At 44.0% G+C, this 23094-nt stretch overlaps 1 protein-coding gene across 1 annotated transcript in view; it reads left to right on the forward strand.

Moving 5' to 3' along the window:
• Positions 1-18341, forward strand: part of LOC121553498 (myelin regulatory factor-like protein) — a 32747-nt gene extending 14406 nt beyond the window's left edge. The window contains exons 3-24 of the mRNA XM_041866639.2: positions 1633-1723; positions 2158-2219; positions 2402-2948; positions 3696-3938; positions 5038-5233; positions 5391-5467; positions 5816-5926; positions 6542-6632; positions 6993-7193; positions 7340-7558; positions 7726-7895; positions 8423-8489; positions 8591-8679; positions 10494-10565; positions 10731-10783; positions 12519-12692; positions 12909-12956; positions 13067-13151; positions 14222-14296; positions 14909-15020; positions 15162-15236; positions 18136-18341. Coding sequence (XP_041722573.2) covers positions 1633-1723; positions 2158-2219; positions 2402-2948; positions 3696-3938; positions 5038-5233; positions 5391-5467; positions 5816-5926; positions 6542-6632; positions 6993-7193; positions 7340-7558; positions 7726-7895; positions 8423-8489; positions 8591-8679; positions 10494-10565; positions 10731-10783; positions 12519-12692; positions 12909-12956; positions 13067-13151; positions 14222-14296; positions 14909-15020; positions 15162-15236; positions 18136-18222 — 2945 coding nt within the window. The 3' untranslated portion in view covers positions 18223-18341. The remainder of the gene's footprint in view (positions 1-1632; positions 1724-2157; positions 2220-2401; positions 2949-3695; positions 3939-5037; positions 5234-5390; positions 5468-5815; positions 5927-6541; positions 6633-6992; positions 7194-7339; positions 7559-7725; positions 7896-8422; positions 8490-8590; positions 8680-10493; positions 10566-10730; positions 10784-12518; positions 12693-12908; positions 12957-13066; positions 13152-14221; positions 14297-14908; positions 15021-15161; positions 15237-18135) is intronic.
• Positions 18342-23094: the final 4753 nt, after the last annotated feature.

The following is a 23094-nucleotide window of genomic DNA, read 5'->3' on the forward strand; positions in this document are numbered from 1 at the left end:
ATTCACAAAATGGGACAAACACCAAATTGAGACTCTGCATGCAGAATTCTGCAAAAACATCCTCCGTGTACAACGTAAAACACCAAATAATGCATGCAGAGCAGAATTAGGCCAATACCCACTAATTATCAAAATCCAGAAAAGAGCCGTTAAATTCTATAACCACTTAAAAGGAAGCGATTCCCAAACCTTCCATAACAAAGCCATCACCTACAGAGAGATGAACTTGGAGAAGAGTCCCCTAAGTAAGCTTGTCCTGGGGCTCTGTTCACAAACACAAACAGACCCCACACAGCCCCAGGACAACAACAACAACAACACAACTAGACCCAACCAAATCATGAGAAAACAAAAAGAGAATTACTTGACACATTGGAAAGAACAAACAAAAAAACAGAGCAAACTAGAATGCTATTTGGCCCTAAACAGAGAGTACACAGTGGCAGAATACTTGACCACTGTGACTGACCCAAACTTAAGGAAAGCTTTGACTATGTACAGACTCAGTGAGCATAGCCTTGCTATTGAGAAAGGCCGCCGTAGGCAGACCTGGCTCTCAAGAGAAGACAGGCTATGTGCACACTGCCCACAAAATGAGGTGGAAACTGAGCTGCACTTCCTAACCTCCTGCCAAATGTATGACCATATTAGAGACATATATTTCCCTCAGATTACAGCGATCCACAAAGAATTCGAAAACAAACCCAATTTTGATAAACTCCCTTATCTACTGGGTGAAAAACCACAGTGTGCCATCACAGCTGCAAGATTTGTGACCTGTTGCCACAAGAAAAGGGCAACCAGTGAAGAACAAACACCATTGTAAATACAACCCATATTTATGTTTATTTATTTTCCCATTTGTACTTTAACTATTTGCACATTGTTACAACACTGTATATATACATAATATGACATTTGAAATGTCTTTATTCTTTTGAAACTTCTGAGTGTAATGTTTACTGTTAATATTTATTGTTTATTTCACTTTTGTTTACTATCTACTTCACTTGCTTTGGCAATGTTAACACACGTTTCCCATGCCAATAAAGCCCTGAGAGAGAGAGAGAGCGAGAGAGCGAGAGAGCAGAGAGAGAGAGAGAGAGAGAGAGAGAGAGAGAGAGAGAGAGAGAGAGAGAGAGAGAGGAGAGAGAGAGAGAGAGAGAGAGAGAGAGAGAGAGAGAGAGAGAGAGAGAGAGAGAGAGAGAGAGAGAGAGAGAGAGAGAGAGAGAGAGAGAGAGAGAGAGAGAGAGAGAGAGAGAGAGAGAGAGAGAGAGAGAGAGAGAGAGAGAGAGAGAGAGAGAGAGAGAGAGAGAGAGAGAGAGAGAGAGAGAGAGAGACACACACACAGAGAGAGAGACACACACACAGAGAGAGAGACACACACACAGAGAGAGAGACACACACACAGAGAGAGAGACACACACACAGAGAGAGAGACACACACACAGAGAGAGAGACACACACACAGAGAGAGAGACACACACACAGAGAGAGAGACACACACACAGAGAGAGAGACACACACACAGAGAGAGACACACACACAGAGAGAGACACACACAGAGAGAGAGACACACAGAGAGAGAGACACACACACAGAGAGAGAGACTAAACCAGAATGTGTTTCCAGGATGCCAGGATATGAGTGGGGTCCTGGAGAGTGCGGTGGTGGACACCAGCATACTGGAGCAGTACCTCAGCAACCACATGGACCCAACATCGTAAGCATCCATCTTTACTTTAGTGACTTTATTGTACCTGAGGGGAAATCTGTTTCCAGTAACATCTAATACCCGGCAAGCATCCATATTCTTACTCCATGTCCACCCATAAACACAGCAGCCATGTTAAATGGAAGGGATCTACACACATAACAGTCTTTACAACACAACGACACAATCCTAGAGCAGGCGTGGCCAACCCTCCTCCCGGAGAGCTACTGGGTCTGCAGCCCTGTACTGTCCCTGCTCCATGTGGGTAGCTCTCCACCATGGCACCAACTGCAGCCCATCCAACCACAGCTATAGCTGTAGGCTTTGTTGTTGGCTAGTCAAGACAATGACAAGTCAGGTAAGCAGAGAGAAACTGGCAAAGGCCAGTTGTAGAAAACCTTGGCTTTGGAGGGCCGTGTCTTACTGTGACTTTGTCTTCCCAGCATGTTACCAGAGTCCCCACCAGATTCTGGTTCAGAACCGTGCTCACCTCCACAAATACCAGGTGAGCCCCTGTGACAATGAAACCTCTTTAACCTCTTCCTTTATCGGCAATACTTGATCAACAATGGTTGATAGAATCTGTTTTAATGGCAAGTGTTACACACAGTATAACCAAATGATAACAATCAAATGCTCCGATAAAATTAATGATTTTGACTGCCTTTTGCCTTGTTCCTCCCCTAGAGGTGCGCTACGGCTCCCATTGGTCCAACGTCCGCGTGAACCAGGAAGTCTTCCAGCCAGTGACGCGTCCTCCAGCCTCATCGTGTCGATATAAAGAGCCATCACCACAACCCCCACCACACCCAAGCCTGCCGTACCACCAGGGGCTGACTAACTCTTACACCAAGACGGGCATGTGTCCAGGCCCGCTGCCCCATGACCCCCCCCTCCACCACCCCCACTACCTGAGCCCAGGGGAGAGCTATATACAGGCTAACACTCCCCTCACACCCCCCGTCCACCACAAGGCTCTCCAGCAGCATCAGCCTCCTCCACGCCAGGGTCTGGCAGACAGCTACCCCAGGGCCAACACACACCCGGTCCCAGTACTACCTCCAGGTCAAGCCCCACACCTAGCCCCGGTCCCAGTACTACCTCCAGGTCAAGCCCCACACCTAGCCCCGGGCCTAGGTCTACCCTCAGCCCCATCCTGTCTACTACCTGGGTCTGGATGCCCTTCAGAACCAGGATATCCATACCTGCCTCCCTCAGCTGGTCAACACACAGGGTGAGGACTGCTACCTAACTATCTTACAGTACATATGGGTACATATACTACTAAACTACCTTACAGTACATATGGGTACATATACTACTAAACTACCTTACAGTACATATGGGTACATATACTACTAAACTACCTTACAGTACATATGGGTACATATACTACTAAACTACATTACAGTACATATGGGTACATATACTACTAAACTACCTTACAGTACATATGGGTACATATACTACTAAACTACCATACAGTACATATTGGTACATATACTACTAAACTACCTTACAGTACATATGGGTACATATACTACTAAACTACCTTACAGTACATATGGGTACATATACTACTAAACTACCTTACAGTACATATGGGTACATATACTACTAAACTACCTTACAGTACATAAACTACTAAACTACCTTACAGTACATATAGGTACATATACTACTAAACTACCTTACAGTACATATCAGTTTGAGAATGACAGTCAAATGATGTTTTACTTCAAAGGGATATTCATGTTTTAACAGTGCCCTCTCCTCTCCCTCCTCCTCCTCTCCCTCCTCCTCCTCTCTCTCTCCTCCTCCTCCTCCTCCTCCTCCTCCTCCTCCTCTCCCCTTCTCCTCCTCCTCCTCCTCCTCCTCTCTCTCTCCTCCTCCTCCTCCTCCTCTCTCTCCCTCATCCTCCTCCTCTCCCTTCTCCTCCTCCTCCTCCTCCTCTCTCTCTCCTCCTCCTCCTCCTCCTCAGGCCTATATTACCTGACTGTAAGAAGAGAAGACGGACAGAATCCCTTGAGGTACAGAACCATTTTGTGACTGTTCCTTTAGCAGTGGGTTCTGAGAGTGGAGGTGGAGGCGTTGACGTCCCGTCCTATGACAGTGACGGGGCCACAGGGAGCAGCTCGGGGATGGGGGGCTATCAGCTCCTGACCTGGGATCGCTACCAGCCTGGCCTTTGGAGCACGCTCTACAACAGTAACTATGACGTCCTGTGAGTGTCTTTCTGCCTTACATTCCCTAAGTCTTCCCCAAGGCTCACGCCTTCAGCTGCCTGTCTTAAAGTCTCTAACTCAAGGCTACATTATTTTAAGGGACAAATATTTTCCACTTTCTATGTCTGACCAAATCATAACTCATCAGCAATGTCTTTCTCATTTCTTAGCCCACAGTAAAATGGTTTAGTCATGAGTCATTGTAAACAAACCCCATTTCATTAACTTAAACAATTGACTTAAATGGCCACAATTGACTCCTACTGTATGTTATTCTTATCACACTTGGTCAATCATAATTATAAACTGGGTGGTTCAAGACCTGAATGCTGATTGGCTGAAAGCCGTGGTATATCAGACCGTATACCACGAGTATGACAAAACATTTATTTTTACTGCTCTAATTACGTTGGTAACCAGTTTATAATAGCAATAAGGTATCTCTGGTGTTTGTGGTATATTGCCAATATACCACGTCTAAGGGCTGTATCCAGGCACTCCACGTTGTGCCGTGCTTAATATACCATATACCACACCCACTCGGGCATTATTGCTTAAATATACACTGAGTTTACAAAACATTAAGAACACCTTCCTAATATTGAGTTGCAACCCCCCTTTCGCCTCAATTCGTTAGGGCATGGACTACTAGGTGTCGAATGTGTTCCACAGGGATGCTGGCCCATGTTGACTCCAATGCTTCCCACAGTTGTGTCAAATTGGCTGGATGTCCGTTGGGTGGTGATACACACGGGAAACTGTCGAGCGTGAAAAACCCAGCAGCGTTGCAGTTCTTGACACAAACCGGTGCACCTGGCAGTCTGGCACCTACAACCATAGTCTGTTCAAAGGCACTTAAATATCTTGTCTTGCCCATTCACCCTCTGACACATACACAATCCACGTCTCAATTGTCTCAAAACACTTCTTTCACCTGTCTCCTCCCCTTCATCTACACTGATTTGAAGTGGATTTAACAAGTGACATCAGTAAGGGATCATAGCTTTCACCTGGTCAGTCTGCAGTATGTCATGGAAAGAGCAGGTGTTCTTAATGTTTTGTCCACTCAGTGTATATGTTTCTATTGTCTCTCGACAGACCTTCCCCAGGTTACCATGTGGACACTGATAAGGGTTTCAACTACTCCGCAGCTGACGAGTCCTTTGTGTGTCAGAAAAAGAACCACTTTCAGGTCACAGTTCACGTAGGGATGGCCGGGGACCCCAAGTTCGTCAAAACACCCAACGGCCCTGCGCAAATAGAGAGCTTCCAAGTCAAGGTGTTTGGCGTCAAGGTTAGTATAACGCCATCCAAATATGCAACATGAACTTACCTAGAACTTCAGATTTTTGACCTCGGCAGACTACTTCAAATGATGCAAAGGCATTAAAAGAAATAGTTTTTGTTAGTATGCAGTTAGCTATACTTTGACCATTTTTCTGTCTCTGCAGCTTGAGGCACAGACTCACAAAGTCACCATAGAACAGTCACAGTCTGATCGCAGCAAGAAACCATTCCTGCCAGTCCAGTGAGTGTCCTGTCCTCATTTCGTTATACTATTTACTGTAGACGGCTGTGTTCCATGTTGTGAGTGTAATCCGTCATTCAAACTGAACAATGACACAATTGTGATCAGAAAGGCGATCCGGTTGCAGAAAAGTGATAACTGTGGCTGAGATTCATCCGATCAGCGGTAGATCCGCGTAATAGCACGTTTGACTTTTAAAGGTAATTTCCCATTGAGCCGACAAATGCAGCGTAGTTCACTGTAAATGCGGGAACATTGCCTTTAAAAGGTATATATGGTGCATGGCCAAAAAGGGATCGATTGGCTTGAATCCCGTCCTACATTTTTGAATAACGTCTCATCCCTCAGAGTGAGTCTACCAGGGGACAAGATCACTAAAGTTACTCTGGGAAGACTGCACTTCAGTGAGACCACTGTCAACAACATGAGGAAAAAGGGAAAACCCAACCCTGACCAGAGGTTGGTTATTACCATGTTATTACCATGTTATTACATGTTATTATGTATTACATGTTATTACCACGTTATTACCATGTTATTATGTATTACATGTTATTACCACGTTATTACCATGTTATTATGTATTACATGTTATTACCATGTTATTACCATGTTATTACCATGTTATTACTCAGACCTGCTCTAAAAAAATTACTTTACATACTAATATCATCATTACATTTACATTTTAGTCATTTAGCAGACACTCTTATCCAGAGCGACTAACATGAGCAATTAGGGTTAAGTGCCTTGCTCAAGGGCACTTTTTTTCTCAACACTTTTTTTGTTGTTGTTTTATTCTTACTTTTTTGTTTAAAATAAATGCACTGTTGGTTAAGGGCTGTAAGTAAGCATTTCACTGTAATGTCTGCACCTGTTGTATTCGGCGCATGTGACCAATAAAATTTGATTTGATTTGATTTGATCGACAGATTTTCCACCTAGTCGGCTCGGGGATTAGAACCAGCGACCTTTCGGTTACTGGCACAACGCTCTTAACCACTACGCTACCTGCCGCCCAATTGAAAGTGAAGTTTCAACATGTGGTTCCATGTGTCCTTGTGTTATGACCAGGTACTTCCTGATGGTGGTGGGTTTGTACGCCACAGTGAGGGAAGAGAGTTACCTGCTGGTAGCATACATGTCAGAGAGGATCATAGTCAGGGTGAGTACTGAGCCGTAAGTACTAAAGCAGGGATCATCAACTGTTGAGCGGATGTTTGTTTTTTTGCTCTGAAAACTCGGGGGGGCAAAAGAGACCACCCGGGGGGGCCAGATTTGGTACGCGGGCCGCCATTTGGGGAACCCTGTACTAAAAGCATTTAAAAGCATGGGACTAAAGTACTAAGTACTAAAGCATACTAAAACATGGGACTTGTTAAAATTAAGGTAAAAAAAAAAAAAGCGTAAAATAAAATGTACTAAACCATGTTTCCATTGGACAATTTGTTCCAGAATGCACCGTGATCTAAATGGAACCAACCATAACCGTTACTTGAAACTCTTCCGTGTTCCTCCACCACAGGCGTCGAATCCGGGCCAGTTTGAGAACGACAGTGAGGTGTTTTGGCAGCGAGGACAGGCTCCGGACGCGGTGGTGTGCCAGGGGAGGGTGGGCATCAACACAGACACCCCCGATGAAGCCCTGGTGGTCTGTGGCAACGCTAAGATCATGGGGCAGGTCATGCACCCCTCCGACCACCGCGCCAAACACAACATACGAGAGGTATGAAGCGGCACATGCATGCTTCTATATAATAGCTATCGATATAATGGTGTTGGTGTAAAATAACAAGTAGGAACATAGAAATGCCTTCACAGCGGCCCAAGGAATGATATCTTACCTGAACTGACAATATTGGAACTCTGTAGGTGGATTCAACCGAGCAGCTGAAGAGAATATCTCAGATGAGGATAGTGGAGTATGACTACAAGCCTGAGTTCGCCTCAAAGATGGGGATCGATCACATACATGAAACAGGCATCATAGCCCAGGAGGTGAAGAAGCTGCTGCCTGCTGCTGTCAAAGAGGTGGGGGACATCACCTGCAGCGACGGAGAGAAGATCCACAACTTCCTCATGGTGGACAAAGTAAGTGTCAGTTCCCCACGAGATTGAAGGCCTGATAACATATTATCCGTGTGATAATCAGTATGAGGATTGTCAAGAGATTTGTCAGTGTTATGGTCCGACTTTAAACAAACTACTTTGAAGAACAATTTACTGTAACATTTTATATTCTATTTCTCCCCCCACAGGAGCAGATCTTCATGGAGAACGTCGGGGCTGTGAAGCAGCTGTGTAAGCTGACTGACAACCTGGAGAACAGGATTCAGGAGCTGGAGGTGTGGAACACGCAGTCGGCCAAGCTCAAGAACACGGGCAGCCTGCGATCCAGCAGCAACCCTGCTAACAGCAGCACTAAAGAGTAATATTACCGTACCACCAGGGGGTGCTGTTATCTATGGCCTATTGCCTACAAGTTCGCTTTCAGTTTTCAAAATATATCGAGATACTGAGATATTTTCTCTGGCACCCTACAGGAAAACCCCTTTTGTATTAAATTCAGTCAATCAGTTTAGTCAGGTACTCAGGGCCTGTTTTCAGATCTCTGGTGTGTAAGAGACAGGGGGATGGTACTGAGGGTGGTTGAGCTGTGGATGTGTTGTGCCTCTGTCTTTATGACCAGGGTCACTATCATGGGGCCGTCAACACATTCTCAGCTCAACGGTAACAACCCTATGGCTTCTGCTTTATGCTTCCTGTACTGTCAAATATCTCCAGTTTATTGCAGTTTAGGAGCCTCACCTTACGGAAAGACTGAGTTTGTACTTGAATGGACTGGATAGGGAATGCTCCGACTGTCTTGGTTTCCTAGTACACGTGTCACATTTTCAACTGTCATTATTTAACATGTTGTGTTGAGAATATACATACTTGTGTTGTGTTACACAGGAAAATGAACAGACACAGCAGTGTTCCACCACCCCAACAGAAGCCAACGCCTCTCAAATCTTTCAAGGTGAGGTAGAACTTCAGAAAGACTATACTTGTATAACAACAGGTGTACAGCAAGTCTGATTCAAACCAACACCATTTATATTCCTGTTTATTCTCTTTTAGGCGAAGTTCCAGGCGAAGTACCACCACTGCTTAAAACACAAGTTCGTCCAAGTCATCATCATCATTCTGGTAGCAACAATGGCTTTCTGGTAAGACCGCCTGTTACAACTGAGGAGGAGATATTCTTATTTGTTTTACAGTAAAACAAAACGTACGGCTGCTTTGTTAGAAAATACCTTTGGATATTGAAGCACTGCCAGTGGTGTAAAGTACATAAGTAAAAAAATACTTTGAAGTAATACTTAAGTCGTTTTTTGGGGTATCTGTACATTACTTTACTATTTATATTTTTGACTACTTTTACTTTTACTTCACTACATTCCTAAAGAAAATAATGTACTTTTTACTTCCATACATTTTCCCTGACACCCAAAAGTACTTGTTACATTTTGAATGCTTAGCAGGACAGGGATATTGTCTAATTCACACACTTATCAAGAGAACATCCCTGGTCATACCTACTGCCTCTGATCTGGTGGACTCACTAAACACAGATGCTTCGTTTGTAAATGATGTCTGAGCATTGGAGATAGCCCCTGGCTTTCCGTAAATAAAAAAAACAAGAAAATGGCGCCATCTGGTTTGCTTAAGATAAGGAACTTGAAATTATTTGTACTTTTACTTTTACTTTTAATACCTAAGTATATTTTAGCAATTACATTTACTTTTGATACTTAAGTATATTTAAAACCAAATACTTTTAGACTTTTACTCAAGTAGTATTTTACTGGGTGACTTTCACTTTTACTTGAGTCATTTTCTATTAATGTATCTTTACTTTTACTCAAGTATGACAATTGAGTACTTTTTACACCACTGAGCACTGCAATATACAGGTAACTGCCTAAATAAAGGAACCATAAAGTGTCTTAATAGGGCGTTGGGCCACCACCAGCCAGAACAGCTTCCATGCACCTTGGCATAGATTCTACCAGTGTCTGGAACTCTATTGGAGGGATGTGAAACCATTCTTCCACGAGAAATTCCATCATTTGGTGTTTTGTTGATGGTGGTGGAAAACGCTGTCTCAGGCGCTGCTCCAGAATCTCCCACAAGTGTTTAAATTGGTTGAGATCTGGTGACTGAGACGGCCACGGCATAAGGTCTACATCATTGCCATGCTCATGAAACCATTCAGTGACCACTCGTGCCCTGTGGATGGGGGCGTTGTCATCTATGGGGGCATAGCCATGGTAGCCAAAATAATGGCCAAAATAATGTCCCTAAACATTAAAATATAATAGAAATAATAACCCTAAGCATGCTGGGATGTTAATTGCTTAATTGACTCAGGAACCACACCTGTGTGGAAGCGACTGCTTTCAATATACTTTGTATCCCTCATTTACTCAAGTGTTTCCATTATTTTGGCAGTTCCTTCTACCTGAATATATAGGGAAAGGGGGATACCTAGTCAGTTGTTCAACTGAATGCATTCAACTAATATAATATTGAGAGCGTAAAGCTTTATCTATTCTGATAACTGTATCAGAGAGATCTAAACGTGAGAAACGTTGACTATCATATCAGCTAGGGAGGGACGTGACTGTATAGAAGCATTGGAGAGTTTAGAATATAGAAGTTTACCATTCCTTACAACTTATTTTTCATAAACAGGCCCCGTGTAGCTCAGTTGGTAAAGCATGGCGCTTGCAATGCCAGGGTTGTGGGTTCGTTTCCCACGGGGGACCAGTATGAAAAAAATTGATGCACTCTGGATAAGAGCGTCTGCTAAATTACTAAAATGTAAAAAAATGTAAAATAAATCGACACTTTTTTTTAATGTACCTGCATTGTAAATCCCCTGGTCTGGGCCTGACTATGTTGTTTTCTTATGTAATGTTTATGAATGTGTTATGTATGAGTTATGAAGTGTTATGATGTCCTCATGTCTCCTCCACAGCTCTATTGCCATCACAGCTCTCTACATGCTGACTCTGAGAGACGACGCCGGCATGCTCTTTCCTGGAAGCACGTAAGACACACCACTAAACTACAGCTGCCCCCAGCCTTTATTTGACAAGTAAACGGTGCCAAGGATACTATTGAGACACAAACGTTATTATCATCAGTGACAACACTATCCAGAACTGAATGTGAAATTAATTTCAAAGATCATATCATGTTTTTTTATTTGCAGCAACGAGACTACTATGCATCCTCTCTACACCTCAACAGTCAGGCCTACCTTAGGTAAACATCCTCTCTACACCTCAACAGTCAGGCCTACCTTAGGTAAACATCCTCTCTACACCTTAACAGTCAGGCCTACCTTAGGTAAACATCCTCTCTACACCTCAACAGTCAGGCCTACCTTAGGTAAACATCCTCTCTACACCTCAACAGTCAGGCCTACCTTAGGTAAACATCCTCTCTACACCTCAACAGTCAGGCCTACCTTAGGTAAACATCCTCTCTACACCTCAACAGTCAGGCCTACCTTAGGTAAACATCCTCTCTACACCTCAACAGTCAGGCCTACCTTAGGTAAACATCCTCTCTACACCTCAACAGTCAGGCCTACCTTAGGTAAACATCCTCTCTACACCTCAACAGTCAGGCCTACCTTAGGTAAACATCCTCTCTGCACCTCAACAGTCAGGCCTACCTTAGGTAAACATCCTCTCTACACCTCAACAGTCAGGCCTACCTTAGGTAAACATCCTCTCTACACCTCAACAGTCAGGCCTACCTTAGGTAAACATCCTCTCTACACCTTAACAGTCAGGCCTACCTTAGGTAAACATCCTCTCTACACCTCAACAGTCAGGCCTACCTTAGGTAAACATCCTCTCTACACCTCAACAGTCAGGCCTACCTTAGGTAAACATCCTCTCTACACCTCAACAGTCAGGCCTACCTTAGGTAAACATCCTCTCTACACCTCAACAGTCAGGCCTACCTTAGGTAAACATCCTCTCTACACCTCAACAGTCAGGCCTACCTTAGGTAAACATCCTCTCTACACCTCAACAGTCAGGCCTGCCTTAGGTAAACATCCTCTCTACACCTCAACAGTCAGGCCTACCTTAGGTAAACATCCTCTCTACACCTCAACAGTCAGGCCTACCTTAGGTAAACATCCTCTCTACACCTCAACAGTCAGGCCTACCTTAGGTAAACATCCTCTCTACACCTCAACAGTCAGGCCTACCTTAGGTAAACATCCTCTCTTCACCTCAACAGTCAGGCCTGCCTTAGGTAAACATCCTCTCTACACCTCAACAGTCAGGCCTACCTTAGGTAAACATCCTCTCTACACCTCAACAGTCAGGCCTACCTTAGGTAAACATCCTCTCTACACCTCAACAGTCAGGCCTGCCTTAGGTAAACATCCTCTCTACACCTCAACAGTCAGGCCTACCTTAGGTAAACATCCTCTCTACACCTCAACAGTCAGGCCTACCTTAGGTAAACATCCTCTCTACACCTCAACAGTCAGGCCTACCTTAGGTAAACATCCTCTCTACACCTCAACAGTCAGGCCTGCCTTAGGTAAACAACCCCTATATGCCCTTTAGATGGTTTTACTCTTCACCGTAGTAACATTGTCTGTCATTAGTAGGCTCCTGAGTGGTGCAGTGGTCTAAGGCACTGCATCGCAGTGCTAGCTGTGCCACTAGAGATCCTGGTTCGAATCCAGGCTCTGTCGCAGCCGGCCGCGACCGGGAGACTCATGGGCGGCGCACAATTCGTCCAGGGTAGGGGAGGGAATGGCCGGCAGGGATGTAGCTCAGTTGATAGAGCATGGCGTTTGTAACGCCAGTGTTGCGGGTTCGATTCCCACGGGGGGCCTGTATAAAAAATAAGAATATATGTATTCACTAACTGTAAGTCGCTCTGGATAAGAGCGTCTGCTAAATGACTAAAATGTAAATGTAATTGATGTGGAGATTGACCCTTGTTTGTTTGTTTGTTTGTTTATTAGTAAACCCAACAACAACCCCTGGCCCGTGGCCCCCTGATGTGGACTTCTGTAGCCTGCTCTACTGTGAGGACGTGTTCTGCTGTCCCACTAAAGACACCATGGATAATACCACCACCATCTCTCCTTCCCTCCTCTCCTCCACTGCATCTCCCACTACCGGGCCCTCTCTAGCAGGTGAGCTAGCTACTACCTGTCTTCATTTACCAACAACAATCTTCCCTGTGTCTGTTTCCTTATTCATGCTAGCTTATCTTTATGTAAAACGTACCAGTTGATGACCTTGAATGATACTGAGACGTAATTCGGATGCTGTAAAAGTGTTGACATTGTGCTGCTTTGTGACATGCAGTAAAAGCCCACTTTTTTTTTCATCCAATTCTGTCTTCTCAGATAAAGGAAAAGACAAATTCAATGAAGAAATCAAAGGTGCCGGAGATTGTAAGTCAAATTCTATCGCATACATTTGAAGATACATTTTTATGCTAATCCAAATATGTTATTTTCTGAATACTTTAGAGTATGACTTCGGATTGCTGTTCTATTTTCAGGGACAAACACAACGATTAAGTCTTTTTTCATCAAAGAAAACCAACAGATAATTGACTCTCGGTACTGTGAGAAGGGAAGCTGTAGGTAGGTATTCAGTCAATTTGAACTCATTTATACACTACAGGTCAAAAGTTTTAGAACACCTACTCATTCAAGGGTTTTTCTTTATTGTTACTATTTTCTACATTGTGGAATAATAGTGAAGACATCAAAACTATGAAATAACACATATGGAATCATGTAGTAACCAAAAAAGTGTTAAACAAATCTAAATATATGTTATATTTGAGATTCTTCAAAGTAGCCACCATTTGCCTTGATGACAGCTTTGAACACTCTTGGCATTATCTCAACCAGCTTCACCTGGAATGCTTTTCCAACAGTCTTGAAGGAGTTCCCACATATGCTTAGCACTTGTTGGCTGCTTTTCCTTCACTCTGCCGTCCGACTCATCCCAAACCATCTCAATTTGGTTGAGGTCGGGGATTGTGGAAAACCAGTCCATCTGATGCAGCACTCCATCACTCTCCTTCTTGGTAAAATAGCCCTTACACAGCCTGGAGGTGTGTCGGGTCATTGTCCTGTTGAAAAACAAATGATAGTCCCAATAAGCCCAAACCAGATGGGATGGCGTATCGTTGCAGAATGCTGTGGTAGCCATGCTGGTTAAGTGTGCCTTGAATTCTAATAAATCCTCCTCCGTGCTTTATGTTGGGAAATACACATGCAGAGATCATCCATTCACCCACACCGTGTCTCACAAAGACACAGCGGTTGGAACCAAAAATCTCCAATTTGGACTCCAGACCAAAGGACAAATTTCCACCAGTCTAATGTCCATTGCTCGTGTTTCTTGGACCAAGCAAGTCTCTTCTTCTTATTGGTGTCCTTTAGTAGTGGTTTCTTTGCAGCAATTTGAACTCTGTGAAGCATTTATTTGGGCTGCAATTTCTGAGGCTGGTAACTCTAATGAACTTATCCTCTGCAGCAGAGGTAACTCTGGGTCTTCCTTTCCTGTGGCAGTCCTCATGAAAAAATTAAGAAAAACCCTTGAATGAGTAGGTGTTCTAAAACTTTTGACCTGTAGTGTAGATTTAGAATCAGAAAGCCAAACCGATGGTATACTCACCTCTATTTGATCTGTTTCCATCTAGGTCAGGAAACTACTCCTTCCAAATCCCTATCAGCAAGTTCATCCCTATCAACATGCGTGTCACCGTCCAGATGAAGTGAGTAGCCAGGGCTTGAGACATGCTCCCACTCTCTCCACTTTGTTTTCCATTTCTACTACTGCCCACTGCTAGTGGTGACAGACTGCCATTGACTCTGGAAGGGGCAGGAGAGAGTTTCTAAGAGGGTATCTTACCTCAGGGGCTGATGATGGTCTGAATCGGTGGCCCAGACGTTCAGATTCCGTGCAGTGGGACTTGTGGGAGCTTGCGAGTCTAAGGGCTCGATTCAATCCGTAGTTGTGTATGGCGCGATTGGAATTTTCAAGCCAATGTTTCCGCATTTGCGGAGACTGCAGTCACGTAATCGCTGCATATGTCGTCTCAATTGGAAATTGCCTTTTAAATGTCAATCACACTACACCGCAGATCTTCGGCGCTACGGATTGAATCGAGCCCTAAAGCTTTGTCTGAATCAGACATGGGAGCCGGTCTGGCAGGAGTTCCTGTTCTGAATGAGGAGACGAAGGCCTCTAAGACAGACCTGCATGGGCACATTCTCTCACTGTTGTTCAGACTGATGACAAATTGTCACGGAGCACTTTGTACTTGCGCTGTGTTTGTTGTAAGTACCGCAAATGACCACTAGATGTCTCCTCTCCTCTGATCCAGTACTATAGAGCTGCTGGTTGTCCACCTGTGTCATTCTGATGTGACGTTTAAATGCTCTGCCGTGATGGACCATGATCAAACCAACGAAGAATACACTTTCATAAATACACAGGTATGGTATCCACAGACAACACTATACTGTGGTTGCTATCTGTATGATAATTGCAAACTCTCTGCTCTTTGTATGATTAAAAAGCAACCAAAAGTAAAAGTGACACTTTACTTACTTTGCTGTCTCTTTCACTCTCTCCAGGGCTACGTCCATGAATGGCCTCTGCCAGTGTCTCGATTCTACAGGAGCTCCTACCACTTTCGCTCCGCAGTGGCTGTAAGAACGAAAGGATTTCTGAATGTGTCTTTTCCTAAAATATCAGTGTCAAAAGACACTGTCCCAACAGCCTCACAACTGCTACGTGTTGTATGTTGTGTGGGGGGTTAAACATCGTCTTCACAGAACAGCTACATAAGTATGTTATAACCACCCCCCTCCCCTTCCTCAACTCACCGTAATGCTCTCGCCCCACACTGGTATTGGAAGCTGAAAAGGAGTTGACATTTAATCCACAACGGTCACAGTAGGCTACCAGAGATGTTCTTTAATGTCGTAACAGACTTTGACTACACCCTGACATTGTCATGGTTTAGTGTCTGCCAGATATCCTATGCTTACAATGTCAAACAATCAAATGTATGTGTGGTTGGTAGACGACCAAAACAAACTATAAATCTCAGAGAGGAAGAGGTGAAGCGAGAGGTTTACTCCGCACAAAATCTGTCCACAAAAATAAGCCCACAAAGTGAGGAATTTTTGTATGGAGGTCAATGAGAGAGTGTCGATTTTTGGTCAACAAAAAATGTAATTCGTATTTTGCTACGTGAGGCTTATTTGATCGAATATAAGTTTTGTAATGGTTAGGTTGTTGCACTGATATAAGTGAACGCACGTGGCATTTTGGCAACTTTGGAGAAAAAAAAAACGACTTTATATTGGTTGTGCCCGTTGTCATAGAGATACAGTGGGGAAAAAAAGTATTTAGTCAGCCACCAATTGTGCAAGTTCTCCCACTTAAAAAGATGAGAGAGGCCTGTAATTTTCATCATAGGTACACGTCAACTATGACAGACAAATTGAGAAAAAAAAATCCAGAAAATCCCATTGTAGGATTTTTAATGAATTTATTTGCAAATTATGGTGGAAAATAAGTATTTGGTCACCTACAAACAAGCAAGATTTCTGGCTCTCACAGACCTGTAACTTCTTCTTTAAGAGGCTCCTCTGTCCTCCACTCGTTACCTGTATTAATGGCACCTGTTTGAACTTGTTATCAGTATAAAAGACACCTGTCCACAACCTCAAACAGTCACACTCCAAACTCCACAATGGCCAAGACCAAAGAGCTGTCAAAGGACACCAAAAACAAAATTGTAGACCTGCACCAGGCTGGGAAGACTGAATCTGCAATAGGTAAGCAGCTTGGTTTGAAGAAATCAACTGTGGGAGCAATTATTAGGAAATGGAAGACATACAAGACCACTGATAATCTCCCTCGATCTGGGGCTCCACGCAAGATCTCACCCCGTGGGGTCAAAATGATCACAAGAACGGTGAGCAAAAATCCCAGAACCACACGGGGGACCTAGTGAATGACCTGCAGAGAGCTGGGACCAAAGTAACAAAGCCTACCATCAGTAACACACTACGCCGCCAGGGACTCAAATCCTGCAGTGCAAGACGTGTCCCCCTGCTTAAGCCAGTACATGTCCAGGCCCGTCTGAAGTGCATTTGGATGATCCAGAAGAGGATTGGGAGAATGTCATATGGTCAGATGAAACCAAAATATAACTTTTTGGTAAAAACTCAACTCGTCATGTTTGGAGGACAAAGAATGCTGAGTTGCATCCAAAGAACACCATACCTACTGTGAAGCATGGGGTTGGAAACATCATGCTTTGGGGCTGTTTTTCTGCAAAGGGACCAGGACGACTGATCCGTGTAAAGGAAAGAATGAATGGGGCCATGTATCGTGAGATTTTGAGTGAAACCCTCCTTCCATCAGCAAGGGCATTGAAGATGAAACGTGGCTGGGTCTTTCAGCATGACAATGATCCCAAACACACCGCCCGGGCAACGAAGGAGTGGCTTCGTAAGAAGCATTTCAAGGTCCTGGAGTGGCCTAGCCAGTCTCCAGATCTCAACCCCATAGAAAATCTTTGGAGGGAGTTGAAAGTCTGTGTTGCCCAGTGACAGCCCCAAAACATCACTGCTCTAGAGGAGATCTGCTTGGAGGAATGGGCCAAAATACCAGCAACAGTGTGTGAAAACCTTGTGAAGACTTACAGAAAACGTTTGACCTGTGTCATTGCCAACAAAGGGTATATAACAAAGTATTGAGAAACTTTTGTTATTGACCAAATACTTATTTTCCACCATCATATGCCAATAAATTCATTAAAAATCCTACAATGTGATTTTCTAGATTTTTTTTTCTCATTTTGTCTGTCATAGTTGACGTGTACCTATGATGAAAATTACAGGCCTCTCTCATCTTTTTAAGTGGGAGAACTTGCACAATTGGTGGCTGACTAAAAACTTTTTTTCCCCACTGTAGATGGAGGACTCATCATGGCCATAACACATTTAAGCATGGACATTACCATTGAGGGCTTTCACCATTTTAAAGTAGTCAACTGAGTTGGGAGCAATCCCCCAATGAAGAAGCAGAAAACGGACTTCTTTAAAACTGTCACAGACGCTAAAATGGCACAGATACAAAGATTAGTCTCCCGAGTGGCGCAGTGGTTCGAATCCAGGCTCTGTCGTAGCCGGCCGCGACCGGGAGACCCATGGGGCGGCGCACAATTGGCCCAGCGTCGTCCAGGGTAGGGGAGGGAATGGCTGGCAGGGAGGTAGCTCAGTTGGTAGAGCATGGCGTTTGCAACGCCAGGGTTGTGGGTTCGATTCCCACGGGGGGCCAGTATAAAAAAATAAAAAAATAAAAATAACTGTAAGTCGCTCTGGATAAGAGCATCTGCTAAATGACTAAAATGTAAATGTAATTAGTCCTTTATCTATCACACGTGTATCTACCCTCTCATTGGCTAGAATGGTCCCACCTGATCTCGCCTCCTCACACTTGCCTTCCGTCTTTGAGGACTTGTACAGTATTTCCATTGTTAGAGTGGTCACTTGTCAATATAATAGACAATCTTGGTCTATCTCCATCCAGGGCCAGGCAGACTGCAATACCGACCGTGGCTTCATGGGGGCGCTGTTCACAGACTACCATTTCAACTTCTACCGGAGGTGTGAGTGAGGAAGAAGACCTAATCAAACTGTAGTTCCTTTGGCAGGCCAGCCAGTGTCCAATGACATGTCAGTGTTTATTTTCATGATGTATGCCAACCCTAATAATAAATCCACGTTGTATTGGTTTTTCTATGAAATGTCCTGATTGTTGATGAGATTGTTGTATACAATCTCTTTTTACAAGAACTGTATAAGAGCATATTTATTGATACAGAATGACAGTAGGTAAGAGTTGTTTGATTCACTTTGCCTTGTGACAATTCTTGCACTATGTGAAAAGAGATTCAATTGGAATAGAACTGAATAGGATCATTTTTATTTTTAGTACAATGTAATGCAGTACAACAGGTTATTGATAACTCATTAAACAATCCATTGATCATGTCACACTGTTGGCACACAGGAGGACAGGATGAGTCCCAAAGTAAAATAGTACTTATATTACTGTATTTCATACTTCACTGTGTAGTTAGTTATTACATTTATTTCAGAAAGTAATTGTGTTGAATTCTGTGTTACTGCATAATTTCCTAGTAATTACCAGGTAAATACAATTGTAAAATAAAGTACTGAATTCTCTGTTGTTTAGCAGGTACTTCCATCCAGGGTAAACTTTATAATTCAGACGTAAATGTAGAATTACTTCAGTAGCCTATATACCTTTGTATGCCTCCTTGTCTGTATACCTGCAGACATACAGTTGAAGTCAGAAGTTTGCGTACACTTAGGTTGGAGTCATTAAAACTAATTTTTTTAATCCACTCCACAAATGTCTTGTTAACAAACTATATTTTTGGCAAGTCGGTTAGGTCATCTACTTTGTGCATGACACAAGTAATTTTTCCAACAATTGTTTACAGACAGATTATTTCACTTATAATTCACTGTATCACAATTCCAGTGGGTCAGAAGTTTACATACACAAAGTTGACTGTGCCTTTAAACAGCTAGGAAAATTCCAGAAAATGATGTCATGGCTTTAGAAGCTTCTGATAGGCTAATTGACATCATTTGAGTCAATTGGAGGTGTACCTGTGGATGTATTTCAAGGCCTACCTTCAAACTCAGTGCCTCTTTGCTTGACATCATGGGAAAATCCAAAGAAATCAGCCAAGACCTCAGAAAAAAAATTGTTGACCTCCACAAGTCTGGTTCATCCTTGGGAGCAATTTCCAAACGCCTGAAGGTACCACGTTCATCTGTACAAACAATAGTACGCCAGTATAAAGACCATGGGACTACGCAGTCATCATACCGCTCAGGAAGGAGACTCGTTCTGTCTCCTGGAAATGAACGTACTTTGGTGCGAAAAGTGCAAATCAATCCCAGAACAACAGCAAAGGACCTTGTGAAGATGCTGGAGGAAACGGGTACAAAAGTATCTATATCCACAGTAAAACGAGTCCTATATCGACATAACCTGAAAGGCCGCTCAGCAAGGAAGAAGCCACTGCTCCAAAACCGCCATAAAAAAGCCAGACTACGGTTTGCAACTGCACATGGGGACAAAGATCGTACTTTTTGGAGAAATGTCCTCTGGTCTGATGAAACAAAAATAGAACTGTTTGGCCATAATGACCATCATTATGTTTGGAGGAAAAAGGGGGTGGCTTGCAAGCCGAAGAACACCATCCCAACCGTGAAGCACGGGGGTGGCAGCATCATGCTGTGGGGGTGCTTTGCTGCAGGAGGGACTGGTACACTTCACAAAAGAGATGGAAATAATGTGGATATATTGAAGCAACATCTCAAGACATCAGTCAGGAAGTTAAAGCTTGGTCGCAAATGGGTCTTCCAAATGGACAATGACCCCAAGCATACTTCCAAAGTTGTGGCAAAATGGCTTAAGGATAACAAAGTCAAGGTATTGGAGTGGCCATCACAAAGCCCTGACCTCAATCATATAGAAAATTTGTTGGCAGAACTGAAAAAAGCGTGTGCGAGCAAGGAGGCCTACAAACCTGACTCAGTTACACCAGCTCTGTCAGGAGGAATGGGCCAAAATTCACCCAACTTATTGTGGGAAGCTTGTGGAAGGCTACTCGAAACGTTTGACCCAAGTTAAACAATTTAAAGGCAATGCTACCAAATACTAATTGAGTGTATGTAAACTTCTGACCCACTGGGAATGTGATGAAATAAATAAAAGCTGAAATAAATCATTATCTCTACTATTATTCTGACATTTCACATTCTTAAAATGAAGTGGTGATCCTAACTGACCTAAAACAGGATTTTTACTAGGATTAAATGTCAGGAATTGTGAAAAACTGAGTTTAAATGTATTTGGCTAAGGTGTATGTAAACTTCCGACTTCAACTGTAGACACAAAAGTGAGCACTTCAGTCATCTGCACCCAATATAGCTAACCTTCAACATATTCTCATAGCATACATTCTTACCTCTTTGTTGATTGATATCCATTGAATTGTGTCCATTTTCTGTTTTAGAAAGATTTGCACAAATATGAAAAGATTGATGGTATCAAACCTTATCTTAAATTGAGGAGATCTTAAAAATGGTCAGTTTAGTGCCTGCACCTGCTGTCCTTTCAAATTCAAATCCAAATGTTTCAGTTGGGAAGTTAGGCTCCTGCCAGAACCCCCACCAACTAAGGAGGTTCCTCAATGAACCCCACCTCCTATGGGGTTCTTGGAAGAACCTTTTGGGGGCAATTTTTTGTGCCAAGAATCCAAAGGTTCTTCAAAGAACTTTGAGGATTTTAGAAGAACCCTTGTTGAACCCCTAAGTGTACAACAGACACCACCGCCAACACAGCTTTTAAATCAATGGCTACAAGGTATTCTAACCAATGTCTCCCTGGCTCCTCTCCTCTATTCTAACCAATGTCTCCCTGGCTCCTCTCCTCTATTCTAACCAATAGAGATGCCTCCCTGGCTCCTCTCCTCTATTCTAACCAATGTCTCCCTGGCTCCTCTCCTCTATTCTAACCAATGTCTCCCTGGCTCCTCTCCTCTATTCTAACCAATAGAGATGCCTCCCTGGCTCCTCTCCTCTATTCTAACCAATGTCTCCCTGGCTCCTCTCCTCTATTCTAACCAATGCCTCCCTGGCTCCTCTCCTCTATTCTAACCAATGCCTCCCTGGCTCCTCTCCTCTATTCTAACCAATAGAGATGCCTCCCTGGCTCCTCTCCTCTATTCTAACCAATAGAGATTTCTCCCATGCTCCTCTCCTCTATTCTAACCAATAGAGATGCCTCCCTGGCTCCTCTCCTCTATTCTAACCAATAGAGATGGCTCCCTGGCTCCTCTCCTCTATTCTAACCAATAGAGATGCCTCCCTGGCTCCTCTCCTCTATTCTAACCAATGTCTCCCTGGCTCCTCTCCTCTATTCTAACCAATGTCTCCCTGGCTCCTCTCCTCTATTCTAACCAATAGAGATGCCTCCCTGGCTCCTCTCCTCTATTCTAACCAATAGAGATTTCTCCCTGGCTCCTCTCCTCTATTCTAACCAATAGAGATGCCTCCCTGGCTCCTCTCCTCTATTCTAACCAATAGAGACTCCTCCCTGGCTCCTCTCCTCTATTCTAACCAATAGAGATGTCTCCCTGGCTCCTCTCCTCTATTCTAACCAATAGAGATGCCTCCCTGGCTCCTCTCCTCTATTCTAACCAATGTCTACCTGGCTCCTCTCCTCTATTCTAACCAATAGAGATTCCTCCCTGGCTCCTCTCCTCTATTCTAACCAATAGAGATGTCTCCCTGGCTCCTCTCCTCTATTCTAACCAATAGAGATGCCTCCCTGGCTCCTCTCCTCTATTCTAACAAATGTCTCCCTGGCTCCTCTCCTCTATTCTAACCAATAGAGATGACTCCCTGGCTCCTCTCCTCTATTCTAACCAATAGAGATGCCTCCCTGGCTCCTTTCCTCTATTCTAACCAATAGAGATGTCTCCCTGGCTCCTCTCCTCTATTCTAACCAATAGAGATGCCTCCCTGTCTCCTCTCCTCTCCTCTATTCTAACCAATAGAGATGCCTCCCTGTCTCCTCTCCTCTCCTATATTCTAACCAATAGAGATGCCTCCCTGGCTCCTCTCCTCTTTAAACCTTTCACGTCATCCACACACGGTGAGAGAGGGATTGGAGGAATCTGTAACAGAGAGATACACACACACACACACACACACACACTAGAAAGTAAAGCACACAACCAACAATGGCCCATAATCCGTTCTGCCACCCGTATAAATCCTTCACATTTTAATGAATCTGAAATCCATTCCAACAGGAAACAAGAGATATCTTTGTGCAGCCTATGGCCTATATGAGTATAATATGGATGTGTGTGTGTGTGTGTGTCTTGTGTGTGTGTGTGTGTGTGTGTGTGTATGTGTGTGTCTGTGTGTGTGTGTGTGTGTGTCCCAGATTCCTCCAATCCCTCTCTTCTCACTGTGTGTGGATGGAGGAAGAGATGGGGGATGGAGGAAGAGATGGAGGAAGGGATGGAGGAAGAGATGGGGGATGGAGGGAGAGATTGGGGGGATGGAGGGAGAGATTGGGGGATGGGGGGAAGAGATGGGGGATGGAGGAAGAGATGGGGGATGGAGGGAGAGATGGGGGATGGAGGAAGAGATGGGGGATGGAGGAAGAGATGGGGGATGGAGGGAGAGATGGGGGATGGAGGGAGAGATGGGGGATGGAGGAAGAGATGGGGGGATGGAGGAAGAGATGGGGGATGGAGGGAGAGATGGGGGATGGAGGGAGAGATGGGGGATGGAGGGAGAGATTGGGATGGAGGGAGAGATGGGGGATGGAGGGAGAGATGGGGGATGGAGGCAGAGATGGGGGATGGAGGGAGAGATGGGGGATGGAGGGAGAGATGGGGGATGGAGGGAGAGATGGGGGATGGAGGGA

This window comes from Coregonus clupeaformis, chromosome 4 (genome assembly GCF_020615455.1).
Source record: "Coregonus clupeaformis isolate EN_2021a chromosome 4, ASM2061545v1, whole genome shotgun sequence".
In the NCBI taxonomy this organism is placed as follows: domain Eukaryota; kingdom Metazoa; phylum Chordata; class Actinopteri; order Salmoniformes; family Salmonidae; genus Coregonus; species Coregonus clupeaformis.